We start from the raw sequence: 25,786 nt of genomic DNA, 5'->3' as shown, positions 1-25,786 counted from the left end.
GCAGAAAGCAGTGCATCCAACTACATTATTCGACAATTTCTTATTGACAGTTATGTAAAAATAATAAAGAAATCACCAGTCATCTCCAATGGGCACTCTGAAAGGGAAGGTACAGAGACTGGCCACGATAGGGTTGGACACATCATCGACGACCCAGTCAATGTCCTTCTTCAGCAGGATACCCATGTTACTGGGCAGAAGCTTGAATGGCTGCCAGTCTTGAATGATGGTGGCATTCGGAAGGATCCCCTGCATCAGGTCAGTGGTCAAATACAGCCGTTGGACAGCTGAGGGGTCAAGATGCACCTGAGGAAGGTTGGAGGAGGTGGACAGAGAGGATTGGATGTCTCCACTCAGACCCAGTTCAGACAGACGTAGCTTGAGGTCTTCTGCTCGGAAGCGTACCAACAGAATACCCTGTGGGAATAAAGCCAATGTATGAGCTGACACCACAAAAGTAAACACAAAGACTTACAGCAAGTTCATGCAAGTCTTTAGTTGTTGTTAGTACCTGCTTGGTTATGAGACGATACTTCTGGAAGTCCTTGGGTCCAAGCTGATCATCACGAGTCAAGCGGGTTACTTTGACATCAGGGTACTTGGTCTTGACCAGCTCGGAGCAAAAGCGAAGAAGAACTCCTGCCACCCCCTTTCCCCTTTCCTGAGGGGCAACACGTAGACCTTCCACCAGCATAGTCTCCCCATCATCAATCACACAGACAGACTCCAGAGCAATCTGTTGAGTATCACAGAAAAAGACAGAGAAAAGAAACAATGACATTAACACATCGTTCCAAGAACTTAACTTTACAACTTTACTCCTGTAGCTGGGGCAATGCAGCATAACATGTTCACAAGATTTCAGGGACAAAAAGATACTTTGTGGAGCAGAAATCAAGATCCCATTTCTTCTGTCTATTTATGTTGCATGGAAACAGACTAAGCAACCTACTCTAAGAACCACATCATCCAGTCACAATGTGCACATCATCCAAGTCACAATGTGCATGTCACAATGTGTCACAATGTGCACAACCGCAGAACCACATCTGCGACTTTCCAAAATCCTTCTTTGGTCATGACCTTCGAATGATGTAAAGCAGGGTGCCCAATTGGTCATTCGCTTACTAACGGACGCATTTACTTTCATTCCAAAGAAACCCTGGCTGACTCCAGTAAGGTAATGACGAAGAATGTGCGGGATGCTAGTGATGGTTTCCTCCTTCTGAGAGATGAGAGGCTTGTTGTTCCCTTCATATCGACTTGTTTTGTGCTTAAGGCAGCGCTGTTTTTTCATATATATATATATATATATTTTTTTTTTATTCCCTACTTTTATTTTGTTAATTGAGAGAACATTTTTTTTATTAGCAGTCACACATACTGTATATCTTCAGTTCTTTGTTACGTGACAATAATTTATTTTTGGTCAAAGAAGTTTTAGAATCTTCCGGACCTTCTAGAGATCTTCTCTAACTGGACCTCTTCACACCCTGTAGAAGACCATCAAACCGGAAGTCATGAAAATCTTTACCATCACCATGAGATAAAACTGATCTGAAGAAGATTAGACTTGCTCAGACCTCATGCCATTCATTTAACTTACCACTTTTCCCTGCTTGCGAGCCAGTATGACTGTGCGGTTGGTCTCCTGCAGCCAGTTGGTGTATCGAGTGGGAAGGTAATCAAGGCCACCATAGATGTCCTGGCTCATGGCCATGATCTCATCAAAATCCTCCTCAGTGGCCACAGAGAACTGGAGGCCTGCCTGGGACAGGGCCTCTGGGAGCTGGAGCATAGTCAGGCTGGTATCGATCTTCATCTTGAAATAACTGATGAGATACAAAGTGTGGGAAAGATTATTGTAAATTTTGTTTATCTTTATTAAAACAGGAATTAGGACAGCCCAAGAACTGTTCTATCACAGGAATTCCATACAGGTGGCCAATTTTGGGATGTGCAGAAACTCAGAAAGTTCATATTTTGATTCAATCAACAAACAAGCTTCTTCAGAGATATATCTGCCTGTATAGCATTTGTTTTTCGTACAATCACATCAACAACCATATGGGTCTGGGGTCACAAAGTACAATACAGTAAAGCAGTATAATTGTATGCATAATACCTTGTGTTCATATGTCTTGCATTATGTGAATTACACATATTGTAAGCAGTGAGTGAAAGCAGTTCAGTGGTAAAGCATAGCTTAAATATTTGTTGTACAAAATTAAGAAAATATAATATATTTCAGTAATGAGAGAACACAGCATACAATACAGACCCCCTGAGCATTCATTTAATATCAATATTCTGAGAATATTGCCAATTAGAATAAGACCTTTGCTTTTGGTTGAAATGTTTATAATGGTCAATGTTTACAATGGGACTCAAAGAGAAAAAAAGAGTTAAAAGGATGGGATTGGTGCTGGACTTAATAGCAAGCAGGACGGGATAAGAAAAACACTACAGGTGGTCAAACTTTAATATGAACGCAAAGACAGACGACAATATTTTGAATCAATCCCAAAAAACTGACCAAACTGCCATACGAGAGGAAAACCATGTAGCTGATTTAGATTAAGGACACTTCCTCAGGTCCATCTTAAGTCCATATTAATGTAAGTCTTGTACCATTTGTTTGGGCAATTGTCAGTGACTGAGTAATCATATTCTGGTGCAGACCAAAATAATCGCCTAAAGGCCAACTGTGAGAGCTGGTCTTGGAAGGTTTCCAAGAAAACCCTTGTGTGGTTAGATTGCAGCAAGATTAGAGTCTTACCCATCCGGTCCTGCCATTTGCTTGTTTGAATACAGTCAAGTGACATGAGTGGAATAGGACTGACTTGGACCTTTGCAGAAGTCTGATGTTTGCTTGACATCTCAGCCAAAAGAACAACACTAGCAATTAAGTCTATATCAGTGCAAAGTGAATGTGAAAAAAAATCACAACAATATTTTAAAGTCCACAATTTCATACTTTGAAATGGCATTTCTTGAGATTTGGTTTGCTTTACTAACAAAATTAAATAGAAAATGAACCAATAACTCGTGAGAGCGCCCTAAAGAATAGCTCAGAAGAAAGCATAGATATATGCAAAGGAAGCAAGATGAATGAACCAGAGGACCTAATAAATCCAAGGCAGAGGGAAACAAACTAGCCAGGCTGAAGAAAAAACAGACATCAAGAAGGGCCAAAAAACGATGAAAAACAGACACAGGAAGTAGAAGACGGGCACGCATCCTCTTTTCCAATGCATCCTGAAAATCAATAACCTCAATACCCTAATCCTTAAACTAATATCTTCTGATACCTACTCAATATTACACATATATTTGTCCAGAATGTTGCTAAAGTATTCAAATAGTTATACAGACAATAAATTGGTTTAATATACCCTGAAAATCCAATACTGTAAATCCATTGAGATAAGATACATCAGGGTAAATAACATATGGGGTTGGGTACTCAGATAGAGTCTGTGTTTTGTTCTTCCTTTGCAATTATGTATTTTATTGGGAATGAATGGGTGGAAGATTCATATTATTCCCTTCCAGTTCTGATCACAAGTGTGCAGGTGCTCTAACCAAACAGAAGGAGTGAACACCCATGGACATAACAAAATGGGTCAATTGGAACACAAGACAAAGCAGGAGTTACTGGTACAGGTACTGGAAGTTCACAGCTGTGCCATAAATAGAGACAGAATTGTTAATCCCTCCAACACTGGGGTTTTGGCACTGATGATGATGAAACTGTTCAAGGGTACCCAGCACTAAATATGATAGATGTCAATACAAGTATAATGAGCAGGAGACTGCAAATTGTCCAACACAGGAGGTCAGTACACTAGCACAATGGCTGTATGGAGGCTTTTGAGAATGCTAAACCAGACTAGCCAGACTAAAAGGATACATCATAAAAAAACAGCTGCCAACATCACAAAGAAACATGGCAAAGGATGACCACAATCCAACAGTCAATGCAAGAAAACTGAAACTAATAACCGTAGGACCAAGCACACTAGTCTTGAGTACTGCCTGAGTCTGCAACTGGCAACTTTAATTCAAAGCAACACACATCTACTAATGACTAGCTGGCAGTCAATAGAACTGCAACACAGAACGTCCAAATAAGTGTTTGTCCAATTCATATAAGAAAATTTTGCATAAGACGTTATCATGTCTGAAACGTAATAACAGAGCCATCACAATCATAGCTGTCATCATAAAACATAACCATGCTCACCGCCTTATCCAATCATTTATGCTACTCCTTATTTCCCAAAGGTATCATCAATTGTACCGTATACCTAGATGGGACCATATCCTTTTCTGCATTAGCCTCAAACCCCACATGGTTATTTTGAGTGATGATTATGATTACAGTTCAAGAATAGCACAACTATTTACCTCCATGGACCAGATGTGCCCAATTGTGGTTGAGAAGAGAGGGAGGATTACTGTGACTGAATGGCTTGACCCAACAGATGGCCACACATACAGACACGGCAGCTTTATCCTTAAGTATTTCATTATAAAAAATGTGCCGCTGAAGAGAGACACACAGAAAAAGAGAAGAATTGCTGATAAATGCCACATTAACAGAAATGTAGATTCAAGCCTGATACACCAGTTGCCGTATAAACATTGTCTTGTAAGGTGGTACAACTTCAGACATCAAGTCAAGTCAAGGAATAACAAGGTAAGAAGATTCCAAAGAAGAGTGTGCAACCCTAGGATAGAGAAGAGTAGGGCAAGAACACCACCAAGGTGAGTATCCTGAGAACCAGCTATGAGTACATCTAAACGGTTCCTTCCACAGATGAACCTATCTTACAGCAAGTAGGAGCTATGGAAGAGAGAGTTAAAGACGGGTTCAGTGTTTTCAATTGGCAGATAGTTGACGATGGGGGAAAAGGCTGGACTAGGAATGTACCAAGTCACTAAGAATTCAGAACAAGAGCAGGCACTCTTACACCAGAGTCCACCAGCCTGGTGCACACAACATACTTCAGTCTGCAAACAGGGGCATGACCAAGTTGAGAAAAACACCATGTAGAAAAATAATCACATTAAAAATGCTAGAGCAATGTGGCACTGAAATACTAAGAGGAGAACTGGGGTAAGGGTTGTGAGAGATTATGTTACACACCTTTTGTAAAATCCTACTTACATAACTATACCAATTTGTCCAAAAAGGTGACAAAATGATCAAAGGTTTTGAAAATTCAAATTTATTGAAGAATCTAGCATCTTTAACATTTAAAACACAGGTTTAGCTATTTTTTTGTGAATACATGGGACACATCTACAAGTCATGCTGGCAAGAGAAAAAACAATAGCATACTAACCATGGCTGCAAAACGCAACAATAGCATTATTTAAGCAGTGCTGCAATGCTCCAACGCCAAACACACCTAAAGCAATACTTTAAAATGTATAAATATAAATATGGCAGTCCACACCTGCCCCAGAAGTGCATGCCAGTATTTAGCGAGTGTACATAGCAACATATTAACATCAATGGAAGACTTTAGTGGGAAGGACAACTTAATATTCCAACTGAAACATGTCAACCCGTTCTCACTCGCAACTTGCCAAATATGCCAGCTTCACCCTTTGACCCTACATGTCAAACTAAAACGCTTCACCACAGCTATACCAAGAGTAAATGGAGAGTACTTTCAGAAAGTGTAAAGAGTGGTAAAGTCTACATAGCTTGGGGATTGTTGAGATTGGTTGGGTCTACAGACTTCCTCCAAAACCTGAGGACTTTCACCCAGGAGACAGGTGTTCAGGTCACAAAAATTCAACATTGATGGGATTTAAGTTATGCAGTGCTAAGTAGCATTACCACATGAATTGCATAACGTAGTCTATTTCACTGCATATTATGGGTTATGTAACTTTAGGTAATGTAGCCTAGTAACCCAAAAAACCTAACCCAGCCGTGTTATTTACAGAAATTTCACATGACACAGGACTCACCCAGGAGACATGTGTCCTGTTTGAAATCAAAAGTCAAAATTTTTAAGTTTAGAGTTGAGCAACATTACTACATAGTTTGCACAATGTAGTCTACATAAATATGTTACATAACTGTACGACATTAGGAGAAAGTAACGTAGGATATGAAGTTATTTTTACATTAACCACCATTTATTCTTTCTATTAATTCCATTGTGTTTAATATAACTTTAACCTGTTAGACCGGCAAGAGTTTCCATTGGGAAACAAAAAGTCAACAATGATTTTTTCTTTCTCAATTAGATGACTTCAACTTAACACTTCTATGACGTTGCACTCTTAACTACGTAACCTAACTACTACATAAGATAGATAAAGGTTAAGTAACTGTGTATTCCTGAATAAAGATGGTGTTGATGGGAAAGTGGCTCTACAAATAGACTACAGAAGTAGTTTTATCCATTGCCAAAACCGCTACCCGAACATATCATTGTATAAAAAATGATTAAACTTCACAAAAGATGGGCACGTTTATATAAAACAACCTTTGTTATTGTGTGTAAGTACTGTCTTTTTATGCCATTAAGAGGGGGCGAGAGCCGGCCCCTTAGGGGGTTGAAGAGGCTAAAACAGAAAAGCTAGATATGTCCCAAAAATCTAGCAATGGACCATGTGAGCTGTAAGGGCATCTGTAGTGAAAACACTGTCTGGTCACAGCCGACACACACTGTGGGCACACATACACACTGTGGACTCTGGTATTTTTCCATCATGCTTTGATGCTTTGAGATGAGGTGTCAGGCGTTGCTGGATAGTCCGGTCCTGCCAATGGGAGCAATGCTGTTTTGTTATTCTTCTTCCCTCTCCCGCCCTCCCTCTAAAACACTTATTCATTCGTTCTTGTTCTAATCAGTCTCTCAAGCTCTTGCTTTGTCCCGCTATTTGACTGGCAGTGTACTCAACACAAAATGGAATTTGGCCCATTTGCAAAACAACTGTCAAACTGCCATCACACTGTGGTCAATTGCCAGTATGCTGGCTGTGGAATTGTTGGAGGAGCTTTGAGATTATAGTGTGAAAAGACATGAGTTGGAGATCTGAAATCCAAACATGCATACATATAAGCAAATTCTTTCGAGTGACTTTTTTCAACCCGCCTGTGTACTTGGCACACATTAATATTAGCATCTCCAGATTTACCCATTTTTATCTTTAATCTATGATTGATGATTGAATTTTCAGCAATGCCGGAAAAACTCCAACCCCAAGAGGAAGTATTACAGGAATTATATGATGTAACCAAAGAGATTACTCATCTAATGGTTTACGGTTAGGATAAAAACAAAGCACACTAAGCTAGTGCACAGTGGTGATGAAATGTCGCACATAAAAAATGTAATTTTGTCTTTTTTAACCAAACAGATTTGATTTATTTGCTGCCAGCTCTCCTCTACGTCTTCCCACACAGAAAAGAAACATTCCAATGCAACAGAAACGAAATATCCTAAGCACCTGAATAACACAAAACTCAAAGGAACACACCATGTCTTCGGTAGATTATCCTGCTGGGTGTGATGAGAACATGGACACCAAAACCATTCATGTCTCCTTGGAAGGTCCTTGGCTCCAGTGCTTCATGCCAGTAGGCTCCATGCTGACGTAAAGACATAAGCAAACCGCTCTGTTGCGTGATAGCAGGCTCCATGTCATTTTTCCCACGCAGCCCCGCCTATACATGAAACAAACCATTGACACAGAGGCACCAGAAAATGATTAGTTGGGGAAATCTGTCAATCATCACTCTGTGCTCGTTGCCATGAAACGAGCCAGCTGTACGGTATATTTCATATTATAACCTACACTGGTTTGTTCTGTGTAAAATAAGTCATGCTTTCAGAAAAGGCAAACCAAATTAACCTATTACTACACATCCTGTGTGTATTTGTTTAGTTACATAAAATCCAACACGAATTTTGATGTTTTTGTAATGTATTCTGCTCTAGTTATAAACTGGGATAATACCATTTTGCCAGAAGACAGCACGCAGTTTACCTAATATTTTTGGACTACATACAGGTCATGATCTGCATGACTCTTAATTGTTATTCCCTTTTCAACAAAGAATACAATATCAGATTGACACAGTGACTTCAAGACAAATTACTCCTAACATCTGTGTCCAGTATCTAACTGACACTATACATCCTCATTTTTCCACTTGTCACAAAATTGTTAAGCTCTTCAACAAAAGTGCCATTTCCAAGCCAGATCCGGGTTGTCCTTGGCGCTCACAAATCACATCTCAAGCGCTATATGTGAACTGTTCAAAGACAAGAAACGCAGATCAGATATCTACACCTTATGCTTATGTTAGCATGTAACTATAGTAAAATAAAAAATGTGAGCTGGGATCCAACTTCTAAAACAACCTTGTGAAATGATGTACAGAGAAACCTTAATATTGATGCCCATCCATTATGGCGGAACGGATGATTCCATAGGGGGCCATCGTAAAGACAGAGGTCACGGTTAATGATAACCTTTAGATTTATTGCTTTTAAAAGAGTCCCAGAGATAACCCCTATTGCATATAGATTTCTACGAAAGGAAACCTAGTTGAGTGTAATGTAAAAATAGCATTAAACAAATTGCTTCGTTAGATGATAGTGGTTAATTATTGATCTATTTATTAGCCATGCATTCACTTACTCACAGTATTTTTTGTGAATGCCAAGACTAAGAACCATAAATGGTCAGCGGCCCTCCACTGAAAAGTTTTTTTCTTCATTTCCCATTATTACATCCAGACTTTGAAACATTTGTGATAAACCCAATGTAGATGCAATGAAATGTATCCTGTATTAATCCTAATGAAGATGACCTTAATGTACCAGAAGTTTGCATGCCCATCGATACAAGGTCTCATTCTGTTTAATAGGTCACAGTGCTGAGAGTACCTTGTGCTGAAATAAAGTCTATAATCACTAACACTGCTCTCATGAGTAACTTGTGCAAGAAAATTTCAAATGTATTTATCAACTTGCTAAAATAATTTAATAGGTGGGAGCTTGACTCAAACATACCATTAATAGTATTCTAGATTAGATTTAATTTTTCTTTTGTAACTTGTAAGTTGCCATCTGTTAGTGGTCTGTTCTCAAGTAGTGCTGTAGTACTAGAGATGGGCCTTGGTTAAGATCATTTTTTGAAAGTTTTGTTGCAAACTAAAGCATTTTAATTCAATCCCCCTGTGATGGTCCCTTGCCGTATTACTACGTGTATGTCTCTTTTAATGGCAGGTGCCCGGAGAGTGCTGACTGGAGACACCTGGGGGGCACGGTGCTCCACTTTAAAGCTCCGCCTTCTTGCCACCTGTCTGTGCTGATCACAACTCCATGCCTCGTTGCCCCATGTGTGGACGGCCCTGGCCAAAGAGCTAAATAAATACTTTTTTTTGAGGGAACTGTCTGCGTCTCCCTCATTTTGTCATGGCTGCTCGAGCCGGGTCGTGACAGTTGGGGCTTGGTCCGGGATCCAGGGTGATCCATCTTGCAGTAGCGAGAAGGTGGTATTTACTAAGATTACTACTGCCCATGTTTAGCTGGTCATCAAGGTTTGACAGCGTACGTCACAGAGTGTAGTTGGGGTGCGTACTTTTGGGTGGCTAGTCTGGGGGAGGACGGTAAATCAAGGTAGGGTTCATGTTGTCCGGCTGGTGCCCTTCACGTAGCTTTGATGAACGGCGTTCCACTATCAGGTTCAGTGGCGTTACCCTTTTGGGTTCCGTCTTGTTTATTGTTTTATTAGTGTTGCGATTAGAGCGTCTTGTCTCGGGAGCACGTCCGTGGTCCAGGGGAAGTCGCCAGTTTCTGGTTGCTTTCTCTTGCCACTGGGTTTTAGTGCATAAATTCCCATCGCCAGTAACTGCATGAAGACCAGGGTAGAGCTTATTTATGTAATTCATGGTGAGGCAGTCAGCTAGAGGGGCGCACTGTTGCTTGTTACGCTATGGTCTATTTGCGGTGCACCGGTGGACTTCGCTGTTCCTTACATTGATTTGCAGGCACACTCAGGCTGGAGAATGGGATTGCCGACCCCTGTTCTTCTAGTTGGTCCTCGCCGTGCTTGTTGGTGCCTAAGGCTGATAATACGCCACGTTTCTACTTTCGGAAGGTAACTTGGGTTACTTGGATTTATTCTGACACATGGGTGACACAAATGTGAGTTTGCAAGGGCCAACGTGACCTACCTGGGCTGCGTGGTTGACCAGGGTAAGGTGTGTCCAGTTAATGGAAAAGTTATGGCCGTAGAGCAGTATCCAGTTCCAGAAATGAAAAAAGAGTTGATGCGTTTCTTGGGCCTAGTGGGCTATTACAGGAGCTTTTGTAAAGACTTCTCAACAGTTCTGGCGCAACTCACTGATTTGCTTAAGGGTAAGGCAAAGTTTGTCTGGTCTCCGGGCTGTCAGAAAGAATTCCAAAAGGTCAAAACACTCTGCACTGCTTGGAAATTCGGTACATTAAGTTGGACGGAAAACGTGGTCGCGGACACGCTGTCCAGGGCTCCTCACTGATTGTTTACGTGTTAAATCTTTGGTTTTCCTCCTGCCTATTCCTACCCTATACTTCCAAAGAGCCACAGTTGCGGAGATAAGAACCGGTGCAGGCGAGGTGGATCCGTCGAAGAAGGTTGCTTGCACTTTTAAGTTGTTCCTCAAATGGGAAGGGAAACATTTGGAATTATAATGTATATACTTTTCTGGGTTGTAGCAAAGGTGGTCCTATTTTCTTTCAGTTGTGGTATTCTTGATACTGGGATTCCTGTCAGGACCCAGTTCTTATGGGGGGGGGGGGGTGTTGTGACGGTCCCTTGCCGTATTACTCGGATGTATGTCTCTTTTAATGGCAGGTGCCTGGAGAGCGCTGACTGGAGACACCTGGGGGGCCCGGTGCTCCACTTTAAAGCTCCGCCTTCTTGCCACCTGTGGGTGCTGATCACAACTCCGTGCCTCGTCGCCCCTTGTGTGGACGGTCCTGGCCAAAGAGCTAAATAAACGTCTTGTGACACCCCGTTCCACCACACACGCACAATCCTTGATTAAAAAAATGTGCCCCCCTCAACCACAAAGAATTCCTCTGCAAAACTGGATCCAAAAAACATACTCGACCATTACAAGAACTAACAGGTCTGGTCTTGGTCTAGCTCAGTTGTTCCCGAACCTTTTCTGTCATGGCCCTTGTAAGGATATATGGACATTGGTGGAAAACCATCATCGACACTGCAGATAATCACAAGGGAAGACAGGACAAGACAGGAAGTGAAGTTAACCCAGGGACAAGAGAGACACCGCACTACAAAATAAAACAGGACATGGACCCAAACCGTGACACTTACAATCTATATAATCCTCTCTTTTATAGCCCACATAATCGGCTTCATCCATAAGTTTTACAACTATTTACAGTAAATGTAAATGTATATATTTGTTAAGTTCCACTACAATATAGTCATGATGTAGGTTCTCTGTAAACGAGTGTTATTCAGGAAACGTCTTTTGCCACCATATGTTAGACATACATGGAATTTGACCTGGCGGTGGTTATTACATCTTGCCACTAAAATAAACGCAATGCGCTGTGTATTTCATCTGTTGTTATATGTATTGAACTACTCATATCTGGGTCTGCACATCATCACCATGGAAACTACAGCCAAGTCAGTAGATGCTAAAGCAGAGACAGCTAAAATCAGGCTGGCCTTCACAGAAAAGGAGAGTGAACTCAAAATTGAGAGAGCTAAGCTGGAAGGCAGAAATGACCACATCAATCAACGAGAAGCAAAGCTGCTCACGCAGGAGATGTATGGCTGGTATGGATGGATCTGACCATAAAGAACTCAAGTTCTTGCCCCCTCAATAGAGTGCACTTAAAAGAACGCATGACTATGTCAGCGATCATTCTCTGAATTATTTCACACAGGCACCAAAAGAGGATAAGGAAGTCTACCCTTTAGGTCCACTACTCCCATCCCAGCAGACCCAGTCACACATCATCAATAGGAGACCGATGTACCATCAACGAGACACACAAGAGCTTCCCACAGCGGAGGAAATATGATCAACAGCACAACGGTCTCCACTCAAAGTCATCTGCCTCAGGCAACACAAATCATAATGCTACAGTAGCTGATCTCGCCAAATTTCTCGCTAAAAATCAGCTTGTATCCTCAGGATTGACAATGTTTGATGACCTACTTGAACACTACCAAGCTTGGAGAGAGACCTTGATCAACACAATTGAAAACCTTGAGATGTGAAGAGATGGATTTGCTGACAAAATGTCTGGGAAAGGATTCTAGTGAGGAGGCACTTAGGATTGGGTCTTCCAATGTCATGCCACCTTCATTTGGTATACTAACAATCTGTCACAGCCTCCACAGGATCCATAACAAACAGTAAAATACTTCAAGAGCAGGCAGACCTATTGATAGAGTTGGGTGTTACAAAAAGAGACAGATACTTACCAGGCCTAGCTTACCTTGACACAACAAGAGGAGTGCAGCCTATTGTCGAGAAGCTTCCTGTATATCTACAAGACAGGTGGCTGCCTCAGGGATGCAAATCAAATTTCCGAGAATTTGTCTGCAGAGAAGCTGAAGACAGAAATGACCCAAGCTTCGACCTCCCCACTCTTCCTCCAACCTCTTACAAGAATGAGAAGTTGAGTCATAATAAACCGGTCTCAACCTGTACACCAGTACACTGTACACAAGAGAAGCATATCATCTCAGGACAGTAACCAAAACAGAAGATCTCGACAGACTGCCGCCCCTATATAACAAGGGTTCAGGAAAATGATCTTAGATGATAGGAGGAAATACTTAAAAGAGAACAGTATATGCTTTCATTGCTGTGCCTCCACTACGCATCAGGCAAAATTCTGTGAAACCCCCATCAAATGCAGAGTGTGACGGAAATAAACACCTCTCTGCTTTTTCCCCCAGTCCTCCTCAACAGTCCCAGTCAAGTTTCTTCCCTTTCTCAGAGAATGGCTGGGAGGGGGAGGAGACAAAGCAGATGGATGTCACATAGAGGTGTACCAAAGTTTGTTGTAGGACTTCAAAGGCAAATCCTGCTCAAAGATGGAGATGCAGTGTCATACACACTCAAAACATGTGCGGGAATAGTAGAAACAGCTGGCAGAAAAGCCTGTGGATTTACGGTGGAATCCATAGATGGGAGAACGAACACGCCACTACCTACACTAACCAAGTGTAATGAAATTACATAGAGCAAAGATCCCAACAGCGGAAGCTGCGTACCAACACCACGTAAAACAGATAGCGACTAAAATCCTAGCTCTTGATCCAGACGCTGCCACTCTGCTACTATTGGGTAGGTAGGTACATTGTAAGGGCCCATAAAGTTCGTAAACAGCACAATGGCCCTCATGATGCAACATATGCACAAAAGCTAGACCTGGGGTGAGTCATTATAGGGGATGTATGCCTCGGGGACGCTCACAGGGCAAAACAGAGTCAGTGCCATGAAGACTTCCATCCTCGAAAATGGAAGACCAACTTGCTTTACTCCACGTGAGAATCAGAAAGAAGTGAAAGAAATCTATTGTATTGAAAATAATGGGAGGAATACACTCCTTCACAAACCCACGCAAAGTACATCGACGATACCAAAGATGGATAGCCTCGGAAAAGCAGTTTTCTATGAGAATGACAACTTTCTAGCAGATCATGGAACGGGAGTTGTTACAAGATGACACAAACACCTGGGTCACCCCTCTCCCTTTCCGTCAGCCACGACGTTTCCCGAACAACACAGACTATGCTCACAGCCGCCTGATGTCACTGCGACAGACGTTACAGAAGAAATCTGGAATGAAATGGCATTGCACTGAATTCATGCAAAAAATGCTTGATAATAAGCATACTGAGCTTGCGCCACCACTCAAAGATAAGGAATTATCTATTGGTATCTCCCTACCTTTGTAGTGTACCAACCTCAAAAACCAGACCAGATTTGATTCCAGTGCACAGTATGATGGAATCTCACTGAATGAGGTGTTGCTTTCCGAGCCAGACCTTAACGATAGCCTCATTGAAGTGCTTCTCAGATTCAGAGGACAAATGTTCTACTTCATTTTCGGTGTGTGAAGATTGCAGAGACTTTCTATGGTTCTTGTGCTTCCGGGGAAAATGATCTCAACCAGGATGTGATTGAGTACCGAATGCGAGTTCATGTTTTTGGGAACAGCCCATCACCCGTAATGGCAATCTTTGGTTTTAAGTGGGCAGCAAAACGCCAAGAGGAATGCTTGGCAGTGATGCTAGACACTTTGTTGAACAAGATTTCTACGTCGACGATGGTCTTAGATCATTCGCAACCGAAACTGAGGCCATCAAACATTTTCTCTGCAGAGTGCGGTTTACTAACGTAAAGTTATTGAGTTTTGCTTGCTGTTGGTTGCACATTTAATGCACATGATTCAATCCACTCATTGTAGCTTTTTCATTGAAAAATTGAAGTTGACAACAGCATTTTTTTATTTTAAAAGCTAGTGTGACAACAAACAGGCATCAATGCAGTTCTGTAATAGAAACTGGGAAGCAATTTCTTAGGAATCTTTTCATTTGCCTCTTCCACCAGTCCCAGGATCACAGCTGAATTTATAGCAAGAACATGACTATGGAGAAATGAATCAAGATAATTACTGTATATTCTGATTATTAGATAAACATCCCCCAGTTGATTATTCCGACATTAATGGAGATGGTTGAACCAAATAGCAAGTAAAAGATTCAAACATTTAGTGATTACAGTTTTTAATATGTAGAGCATAGTATTGTACAAAGTGTTAATGCTCATTCACTGTTCATCATTGTCCCCTCGGGTCCATTCTTCTGTGCCTTTGGCTGGTACCAGGCCTGTCAGGTGCTCACGGGATGGGGAAGGACTGTCTTTCCTAGAAATAAAAATAGGGAAGATATGAATGTTGTCATTAATGTGTAGTTAACTACCAAATTAAAAAAGGTTGAAAGAAACCCATAGTTTATTTATGTTGCCCTTACCTTGGCAAGAACTCTTAGAGTCCGTCAACCAGCACCAGAGGAAGCATTACCTCACTACTTGAAGCATTGCTTTCTCCATGCATTCACTGAACCGCTTTAATTAAAAGTAGTGGTTTAAGGCCTCCACCTGTTAACTGTAGCATCGGCCACAAATAATGCGTTATTTGAGGCATTGTGCATAATTTACAATAAACTTACCAGTGGCTGCCGTAGCTTTCTCTTCAGCTGCAATCACTTGATGAGCTTTTCACCAGAGGATTTTGCAGATATTTCAACTTTATATATATTACTTATTTACTTTATATAATATGTATATTTATTTATTTACATTTGTGCAATTTACTTTTGTTTTTATACCATGAAAAATCAAGTTGAATGTGACAACTTCACTTTATGCCCTGGTGGATTTTCCTTCTTAGTTTGATTGTCTGCTGTGTCCCTGATTGTTTCCTCCTGTTTCCAATCACAGGTCCAATGACTTCTTGTTGGAGATGTTTGTCAATGCTGATGAGTCGTTTCGGTGGTCGTGTTGTCCTGAGGCATTTTGTTATTTTTTTTAAATAAAGTCTGCGATTGGGTCCTACTTCGGCCATCCAAACCTGACATGATTACCATCACGTTTCAAACATGTAAAATAGCGAGAGTAAGCATATTGTTGTCCACTCGGTTCTCTTCAGCTGAATGTGAGAGGGGATTCAGGTGTCAAGACAGACTGGAGGTCATCTCTGAAAGTAGAGATGGTGGTTAGCGTCACTTGAGGGACCCACAATCCAATAGTCACAATGGACTTCCATGCTGAGAGGACAATGAGTTTGTGGTTAGGATCAGTGACTTAAAATGGCAACCAAAATCTGATCATCAGGGCTGCAACCATATCAAAGTTTGTTGGAGGCCTGGCTGGATCCCTGCTGTCCACTTGGTTGGTTTGTGATCCCATCGCTTGATGACGCAGTGAACTTGTTGCCGTCTCATATAGCCCTTAAGCCTGATGTGTGGAAATTGGTTGGAAAAGGCACAGAAATAATGAGATGAGATGAGTGACTCTTCTTGAATCGTTACAGCTCACTTGGAACACAGACTGCGTTGACACCAAAAAAGAATATCAGGTATCAACCACTGTCCATAACCTTCAGAGTTGTGTAGAGCCAGGCCATAGCATTCAGCTGCCTTTATGTAAATGTATAGTATACGTACTTTGAACAGTTAATGTATTGTTCAATTTGAAGAAAAGAATTTGCCTTGGCATGGTCATTTGTTGTTTTGTGCTTTTTTTAAATTAAAGTATTGGTTCGGGCACTCTTTAGGCACCGGTATTGGAAGAAAAGCCCATCCCTACTTAAAGGCCAGTATGTAAAAATCGGCTGCTTCTTACACAGTGTAGGAAAAACTTTGGAGGCTGATGCAAAAAAGAAGACAAATGTGTCTCAGTGGTTTGTTTGTCCATTCCGGACAACCGTAGGATCATGGTGGTGCGTCTTGGGAGCAGTAACCTCCTGTCCTTTTTTTCTTCATGCTAAGCTAAGCAAACCATCTCCTGGCTGCGGTGTCTAATTCAACAAACCATCATTGCTGGGATGTTGGGATCTGTACCATGGAAGAAGCTAGCCACACTTACTGGGAAAATGGTTTTAACCCAGCACTGTGGCCTCACTAAGTGTCTCTAGCCCATGTGTGGGCATTACAATAATGTAACAACATTGTCTTGCAATTCATTCTCTTTCCGTCCGACTTCAGCTTGGTGTTAGGAAGAAAAAAAGTTGCTGCTCTTTTAAGAAACATTTCAGAATTCGCTCGTCGAACGATAGACTCCTCAGGATCTTCAACCTGCAGAGGTAGACGCCATTCCTCAGAGGAAGACGCCATTCTTCAAAGGTAGATGCCATTTTTCAGAGGATGACGGCATTCTTCAGAGTAAGATGGACATTCTCATATTCAGTGAACATCAATTATGAGACTTTTATAGTTGGTGTAGTGGTTTTTGGTACCTGATCCCAGGGTGGTGTCCCGTTAATATTATTATTTGTGAATAATCTCATTGACAATAATAATAAAATGCATATCAATGATTCAGTTTGAATATTTTCTAAATAACTGTATTTGGAAATATAAAGGGTGACATTAAATATACATAAATATCAAAATTGGTGTTGGCCTCTAACATAGTGTCAATAACCAGTATGCTATGATCACATAAATTCCTTGTTTCATTGTCATTAAATGCTCCAAAAATTCTGGATTAACGGATTAATAGAAATGTGTTGCCCTGGCGTGTATTATGAGTAGCAGGACTGTGACGCAATAATGTGGCTGAAACCCTTTGTTCTTAAAGTATCATACCATTAAACCTATTTTCCCCTGGATAACAGCCGCAGTTTAAACACACAAATAATGTTTTCCATTGCAAAAACAATCTAAACAAGTCTAGTGTTTGTTTCATCTGACCTCGGCAGACTAGGATTAGAAAGTTATGTCAGAGACTTGAGAAAATAAGTTCCCCCTCAAAAGATAATGACAATGCAGTTAAATTGAATGGCAACATTGTATGCTCATTTTAGCTTTTTAATAGCTTGGAGCTCAATGGCACATTATTGATGGGTCTTTGCACATGGGAGATCATATAACAACATTGCATTTGAATGTAGTTATTTTCTGTGGTACGACGAGAAGCTTGATTGATCTTTTTTCATCCTGCTGTCATTTGTCCCGGGTTGTCATCGCGCCAAAGTTAAAAATACCCGCTCAAAATAGCTTGAACACTTAAATGGCAGAATAAAAATAGCTGTAAAAACCGGGGTTTTGCTCTGGATTCTTGTCTGCGTGACGGTTTAGAATTCTTGATCCTGACGTGGGACACAAATCCATGTCAATGAATCCAGTAAAATGAGGGTCATGAGGAGGAGGAGGGGGCCGGGGGATGGGCGGGATTATGTCATTACACCCACGGACAGCTGCCGGTGTAATAAATATGATGAAACACTGGAGGGAAGATAAATGAGGGCTTTGTGTTTTCTCTTGTGTCTGCCTTGTCTGATTTCATGAAGGGAGAGTGAATGCATCTCAAGCTCTAAGCAAGCCCGCTTTGACTTTGCAGCAGTTCATCACGAGTCGCGCCTATCTGCAGACAAAAAAGCTGCAGCATTCTTCTCCACCTCCTCCTCGTCTCCTTCTTGACTCCTCCACTTCCTCCTAGCCTCCTGTTGGCCTCTCACCTCTCCTTCGCCTCCTTCTATTTTAGTCCCTACCCTCCTCATCTCCTCACTTCCTCCTGGCCCTATTCACACTTCATTCAGCCTGCTCTCCAGCTTCTCCTAACCACCCCCCACTCTCCTATTCTTTAAATCATCCCTACCATCCCCCCCCTCCTCCTGACCCCCCCACCCCCCTACCCCTGCTCCTAAATCTATCCCTCCCTCCTCTTGTCCTCTTCCCTTGGCCTCCCCTCTGCACTGCAGCACCTATACAGTCATTAATCTCTCCATGGTCCCTGTAGTACAACACACAATGTGTGTGTGTGTGTGCAAGTGCATGTACGAGTGTAGACGTGTAGCACACACTTAACGCTCCCTGTAAGGCCCTCTTAGAGGCAGACGTTTGTGACGTCAATGTAATCGATTGAAATTCTGCACAATAACTAAGATAGGTATTATTGCCCATTGGGGGCTCGTTTTGCCAAATGGGTTTTATCTAATTAAAAGCCATGCATTTCAAGCAAACCACGATGAGCATGCATGAGCCTCGAAGGCTTCCGCAAGTTTTTTCCAGACATGACGCATTAGTCACCGAGCATCCTCGTCATGGAGCTGGAAAAGACAAAACTATAGGAACAGATTTCAAGAAACTTACCTACTCATTGTTATAGTACAAACATGCAACAATGCACAAGTTAACACCTTAAATACGCAAAAGATGCAAATAACAAGCTAATAGAGTTTGGTTTCCAACTTAATTAATGTATGTACGCTTGGAACCCATCGGCTATCTGCCAATGATTCAGATTTCTATCGCTTTGAAATAGATTCCCTCGCTGGATTACCTGATGTTAGCAGGCTACACCAGAGTCGGAAATGGCGCTGTGCTGATATGCATATACAGTAAACCCTTGCTGTGGTGTGTCTTAGGACCTTATATGCTAAAGCAGGAATAAAGCAAAAATGCAGCTTGTGTGATCACCGCCTTGGACGAGCCAATTCTTGACCAGTTCTTAAGGTGGGGCGGTATAAAAGGGTACACAGTCACAGACAGCTGACAGACTCGCTGACGGATTTGTTGTTTGATGCGGTGAAGGGTATCCACATCCCAGCTAAGCAATGGTCACATGACACCCATCAAGGTAGCTAGCAGGAACCTTAGCACACACAAGGGCCATGTTCGACCAAAACGTGAAAGCAGCAGTCAGATTTCTACGATAACACAGCGAATATTCAGCCAGCATTGGAGCACCAGACTTTAGATCTTGTGTGACAACACACATAACAGACAAATGCCCACGTGGAATGTACGGAGGCACCACTGGTAACCCGGCCCTGTTTGCATGGGCAGAGGGGGACAGAGACACCGGACTGTGCGAGGAAATGTGTTGACAAAGGTCTAAAGAATAGGATGTCCATGTAGTGATTTCCTATTTTTTCTCCCTTCCATGATTAATACAATAATTCCTCCATGCTTTCAATTCCAAATACCAAACTGTCAAAAGGCATCAGATCACATCCTCTCCCTTTCTCTCCCTCTTTCTGTCTCTCTCTCTCTGTCTGTCTGTCTACTTCTCCCTGTCTCGCTCTCTATGCCTCTTTTTTTCTCTCCCTCCAGCAGCTGTGCAAGCTCGCATGACAACAGCAAGTATTTCAATTGTGAGTCACCGTTCAAAAGAGGGGATAAAAGGGAATATGGTGAGGATGAGTACAGGGAAGGATGGCTGCCACTTTGAAAATCATCCCACCTGTCACTACATCACTATTTTAGGCTGCACTAATCATTAGATGTTGATTACGCTGCAATCATGACAATTAATTGAAAACTATTAAATTCATTGCAGACTGTTTTGTTGTTTTTCACACCTTTGTGACAGCTATTTCACCCTTTTCTGACATTTAATAGCCAAATACTAGTGGAAATGGCCAGCAAATAAATCGACAAAGACAAACGTTAGTTGCAACACTAATAAGAAGTGTGTGCACAAACCTGCAGAGAATTATCAATCGGCTTTGCAGCTAAACCGGTAAATGGGGACAAAATATTGGATCGAAATGAAAAAGCAGTGTGCAAGGAGAAAGAGGTCGCTGGATTTGGTTGTCAGGCGAGTTTCCCCTGAAGCAAAGCCACATTTGCATAGCAACCAAAGCTAACCCTGTGCTTTAATTTAGCTTTAGAATGCATTTCAGAAGTTAGCTTCAAATTCCTCTTGTCAATTACCTAATGCTGCAATGTGTTCATGTGCCACTAGAAGGGCTGTATCAAATAGTGAACCTTTTTTGTTAGTTTTGAATGTCAATGTAGGCCTTTTAACCCGCCATCTGTGCAAAACTCCAGATTAAGATCAGCTAAAACTAGTCTAATACTATTATTATCGGATTCTGGTTGCTGCGTGCGGATGTTTCTGACTCATATGATCAAAACGTTTCTAGTAAGTTCACATGTCAACATTTGTTGAAAAAAGTTCTCATATATAATAATTTCATCTAACAAAATATTCTACTTCAAACCATATTTGTTGTTATTTTAACTTACATTCTTCAAATATGACGAGACACATTTAAACCTTGAGGTCTCGTTTAAAAAAAAATGTTCCAGCCTTACTTGACACATTTATTTAACATATCAATGTTTTAATGCCAGAAATCAGCGGAGGATGTTTGACCTGGATTGCTGTCCCCACCTGGCCAAATCATAAATTATGCTCCTTTAAATCTCTAGATTGTGTGTTATTACTGCCATTGCACCTACAGACCCCTGCCTTGCAACAAACATTCAAACACTGAAAGGCAAACTGAAACCAAACATTCATGCAACAAAAAGGCTTCTAATATTAGCTGTGCATTAAATAGAATTCCTTTCAGAGCTGTGTCTGGTTTAATGTGACCACTAAGCGTTATCTACACGTATAGTCTGGCTCCCTCCATTTTGTGCACTCCATTTTGTGTGTCCCATTTCTGTTCGAGATGAAGGGGTAGTAGTTATCTAGAGTCCATATGGTCCGCTAAATGGAGCATTTCCACATGCATAGTCAAATTGTGTGAGGGAGGAATTTATCCCAGAATGCATTACAACTGTGGCTCAAGAATTTGTGCAAATGTGCTTAAATGTCTTTAAAAAGATGAGCTATTTTGGAGCAATTGCAGTTGATTTGAGATTTTTTACTAATTCTTCCTGACATTTGTTTTTTTGTGTCAATAGAAGATGAGCTGCACTACAGACTCTTTGTGATTGTGATCTATTACTGTAAGAAGCCTCGCGCGCCCCCCCCCCTCCCCCGGAAGGGCCTTTACCCAATCTGAGACGAGTGATAGTGTTACAGGAGAAGTAATTGAGAAGGTGTTCCTTTTTTACGTAACTATGTATCCACTTACGTTCTTAGTACAATCGGAAAAGCTGCATAGGAGACTAGATTCCTCCTTGGCAGAAGCAGTAAGTAAATATTGAGTGCCAAACACAATCATAATAACCTGTTTAATAAACGGGCTGAAGCTAGTCTTCACACCATCTAAATTGCAAAAGTGCTAATATTCACAACTATTCACAAGTTGCAAACCGATTAATATCGCTCATGTTCAGAATCTGTTAATCCTTTCTTTGCGTCCATTAATTTAAGGAATACAAATATTTTCTTTTTCCCCCCAAAAAACGAATTAATTGTTACTTGTTTCTCTCTTGTAGAATTATTATTTTTATCACATTACTCAATCAATCAATGTCATTTGGTGTCAATGGGACTAGACAGGAAGCGATAAAATACGCAGGCGGTATCGGCATTATCAGACCTTTGCAACACATAAAACAGCATAAACTTGACTTCAATAATATAAAACATGATTAAAAATCATTAAGCCTTGGAGATCATACTAAATAATTGTAGCATTTTATCATATGTTTCATGCTGCCAAGAGCTGGCATGATTAATCAATGAGTTGAATGTTGAATAGGAAATGAGTTGGCGAACATTCCTCATTTCCAATGACTCACTGTAACATCATTGGGAGCTTTATCAACATTGCTTTTTTTCATCTTTGTTTTTTTCTCAGACTTTGAGAAATAAATCAGAAAGAAAGAAACATTTTTGCAGGAATTTTAAGAGGAGTCGAAATATATCTGTTATAACATAACACTACAATGTTTTATCTAGTTAAATCCAATGTTCCAAATTGCTGTTTGGGAAATGTATGAAGAATGCTATTAAATAAGATATGATACAGTTTATTCCTTCGTGTTTTTTTTAATGATTGTCTGATGTAAGACATCAGCCGGGGAAGTTTCATGTTGATATTTATCATTAAAAGTTTTCCCTATTCACCTGGGATGACTCCCCTTAAACAGAAAAAGCATCATTGATTAATCAACAGATCTTTTTTTGTCCCTAACATAAAAAATAAAAAAGGCCCTTTTACAATGCCCAAGATCCAAGAGACATTTTGTTTGCAATTATTTTTTTAATGATCTGTCTTATGTTTGACATTTTTGCTTGAGAAGTGACTTAGACGGATAAAGCCAATTATGAACATTGATGAATGACTAATTGATCAATGGGCCCTTGGTCTCCAATCACTCTCTGACATGTACCCTGTTCACAAATAGCTGCACACTGCATCCTCCAGGCTGGTGTTTCCATTATTTTGTCCTAATTTACAGAACACGTTGTCCTATTCAATTCTGCACCTACAGCCATGTTCTGGCACAGCCCAAAAAAACTGATTAAAATATAAAATGACAAAACCCATGATAATAAGTAGAAGTTTGAACCACAAGTATACTCTTGGTTGTTTATGCATTCCAAGTTGTCATGCATGTACTCATGTACTGTCGTCATGTGAGTGAAGGATGCATTGAATGAGACTAAACATGACCACGATGACCTTAATGTCCTTAAGCATCCTAATATGTTCAGGAACTGTGTTCATGTGGAACCCTCGGGAGGAAAAAAGAACCAAACAGAAGGAAACAGAATGATGCTGTAAGAGGTGTTGAAGACATTCAGCGGCGGCGTGTGTCGTCATCAGTCCTAATCGAAGCACGGCGAAATCTCCCCGAATAATCCCACAAGGTCACCACGCTGTTATCGGCGAGCACAATTTAGGCAGATTATATAACGCCACTGGACATTTAGAATCGAACAATACCATACAAGCCAATACGTCACAATGTACCCTGCGGGCCTACCAAGCACCGCGGAGCACCGCACAGGGATGCTGTGGATCCGGTCATTTTCCTTCGCGCAACCTATAGGACGGCACCGAGCCGCGCGCGCTCTTCCCAGCCGTCTGCTCTCGCAGGTCTTACCGCAGATGATGGCCGGCGGTGGTGTCCTTGGTGTCGGCGGTCGGAGGAGACTAGATGGCGGGCTTGATGCACGAGCTGCACAGTTCCGGTGATGAATGAAAGACGGGGCGAACCGGCTGTGTAGGGGCGACTCGCTCGCGACTCGATGCCAAAAGCACAAGCCCCGCCTCTCCCAGTACCCTACGTCAAGCGCCTCCGTACTGGACTCACTGGAGCAGCCCAACTCCGCAGCCCTCCCCCTCTGCTACCTCAGTGTGTGCGGGTGTGCGTGTGGTATGCGCGTGTGGGTGTGGGTGTGCGTGTAATGCGTGTGTCCGTGTGTGTGCGTGCGTGAGTTAGTATCAAAGGGACGTGCGGAGACTTCCAAGGAGAACGAGCAGTTGCATCTTATTTCTGGCTTTTTTTCCCCAGTAATTTTGCGTTGGAGGTTCAGAAGTATTAGTTTTAACTGGCTAAAAATGCAATCAGACCTACTAAAATTTACTAAGGGATAATACACTGTATGACTAGCTAGATATTAGATACTTGGTTTAATTTTAGATCCTCTAAAAGCAGCTGGTGCTGATCTCGATACCTAAAGAAGGCTTCTAAGCTATAAAGTAGGGTTGGGCACGTTAATGCAGTAATGCCGACAATGACTTTATCATGCATTAATGGTATTTGTTTGTTTTTTTTGCATTAGGAGGGTCTTAACGCTGCTGCACACAGCAACCAAGAATATGGAGGAAGGCAATTTAGGGTGTTAGTCTTAAAGTGTACGTTGAGGGACAGAAATTTGTGTTCATGAGATTCCACAAGGAACTATTGTTAGCCCACTTCTTCTTTTATTATAAAACTGGCCCGTTCCCGGTTTCCGGTTGTTGTGAACGCCTACCGGTATGTAGCTCATCTGTTGGCTTCGCCCTCTCAAGAAGAGCCGTTGAACCAACCTTTTTAGAATGCATTAATAGATAATAATAACCAAATTTGAAACACGAAAATACCCAAGATCCCCAGCCCGGATATTTATAGGTCTCATTTACTAAATGCACCTGTTAGCCACATTGGGTCCCCGGGCTCCAGGAATCCGCTTGAGTTGCACCGCAAGAGAGGGAGGAGTTTAAATAGTGAACGGGCAGCAAAAAACAGGAGGTTCAGGGGGAGTTAAGTTACCAGTTTTAGGTGACCTACAAAAGGCCTTCTGAAAAAAAAGAGGGAGAAAAAGGTCTTGTGGGATACAAGGTTGGCTCTGATAATAGTGGGGAGGGCCTTTATGTCTCAGTACCCAAAAGCCACTTATTTTCTAATCCCTCCGTGCACAATAGAGTTCCTTGTCTCTCAATAGGAATTTGACGGATAACAGCTGCTAAGAACTCCAAACGCAGCGGAAACACAGACATATAATCACTATTTCATTTAATTTTTGTTTTATGAGGAATTATATGTGACCCATACACGATACGTTGTCATTCAATTGATTTAATTTGGTTTTAGCAAAGGTATGATTTCATATGAATTATCCCTTATTGTGAATCATTTAAAAGAACAACCTCCCTCTCCGACCCGTCTAACAGCAGAGCTTGCGGGACGTCATGTTTTGGCATTAACAGATAGATGTGTTCCCTTTGCTGGAATCAATGACTTGGCACATGTCTATACAGCTGATGAGACCTCATATTGATTGAAAACAAAAACTAATTTGTGCTCTCCTAATTCCTCTCAGAGGAGAGCTCGGACTTCCTGGGTCAAAGACAGAACATGTGCTCACTAACGTCATGCCCTCTTTATTTCTCTATATGCCTGCCTCTTTTTTTTAATGTTTCATTGCATATTATTTATCTTGGATATTTTGGTATGAGTCGGTCAAATAGTGTGGCGTGCCATTAAAGTCGGTCACAGGACATCTACTTTTACGTCTTATAATGCAATACTTTACTTATTACATTGTTATGAATGTAGAGGTATTTAAAATGTGAACAGTTTTCAGATCTCCAACAGAACAAAGGAGTGCTACCTATATCTTTACTGTTATAAATCTGTAAGACTTGTCCTCTACTGACACATAATCTAAAGCTGCTATTGTTTATTAAAACTTATAACACAATGAACAGAAACAAATTACATTACATTGAGGGATAGAACTATGTCCAGCTAAGGACATCCTGGAGGACCATAGGATATTGTAAAAAGTAAAATACGAACTTGAAAAACACAAGGTCACAGAAGCATTTTATATTTCCTCACATGAAAAATATAATTAAAAGGCCAT

General features: G+C 41.3%; 1 protein-coding gene across 2 annotated transcripts in view; it reads right to left on the bottom strand.

The window, feature by feature from the left end:
* The window catches only part of nat16 (N-acetyltransferase 16), a 32,031-nt gene extending 8,254 nt beyond the window's left edge, over window positions 1-23,777 (bottom strand). The window contains exons 1-5 of one of the 2 annotated variants that reach the window (XM_037477922.2): window positions 23,539-23,777; window positions 7,510-7,696; window positions 1,607-1,832; window positions 512-736; window positions 77-417 (exon numbers count right to left, since the gene is read on the bottom strand). In XM_037477922.2, the coding sequence (XP_037333819.2) occupies window positions 77-417; window positions 512-736; window positions 1,607-1,822 (782 nt within the window). In that variant the 5' untranslated portion in view covers window positions 1,823-1,832; window positions 7,510-7,696; window positions 23,539-23,777. The remainder of the gene's footprint in view (window positions 1-76; window positions 418-511; window positions 737-1,606; window positions 1,833-7,509; window positions 7,697-23,538) is intronic. The other variant, XM_037477920.2, reaches the window with a different exon arrangement.
* Between the last annotated feature and the right edge of the window lie 2,009 nt (window positions 23,778-25,786).

This window comes from Pungitius pungitius, chromosome 1 (assembly GCF_949316345.1).
Source record: "Pungitius pungitius chromosome 1, fPunPun2.1, whole genome shotgun sequence".
NCBI lineage: Eukaryota > Metazoa > Chordata > Actinopteri > Perciformes > Gasterosteidae > Pungitius > Pungitius pungitius.
This window is presented reverse-complemented; position numbering and strand designations above follow the sequence as displayed.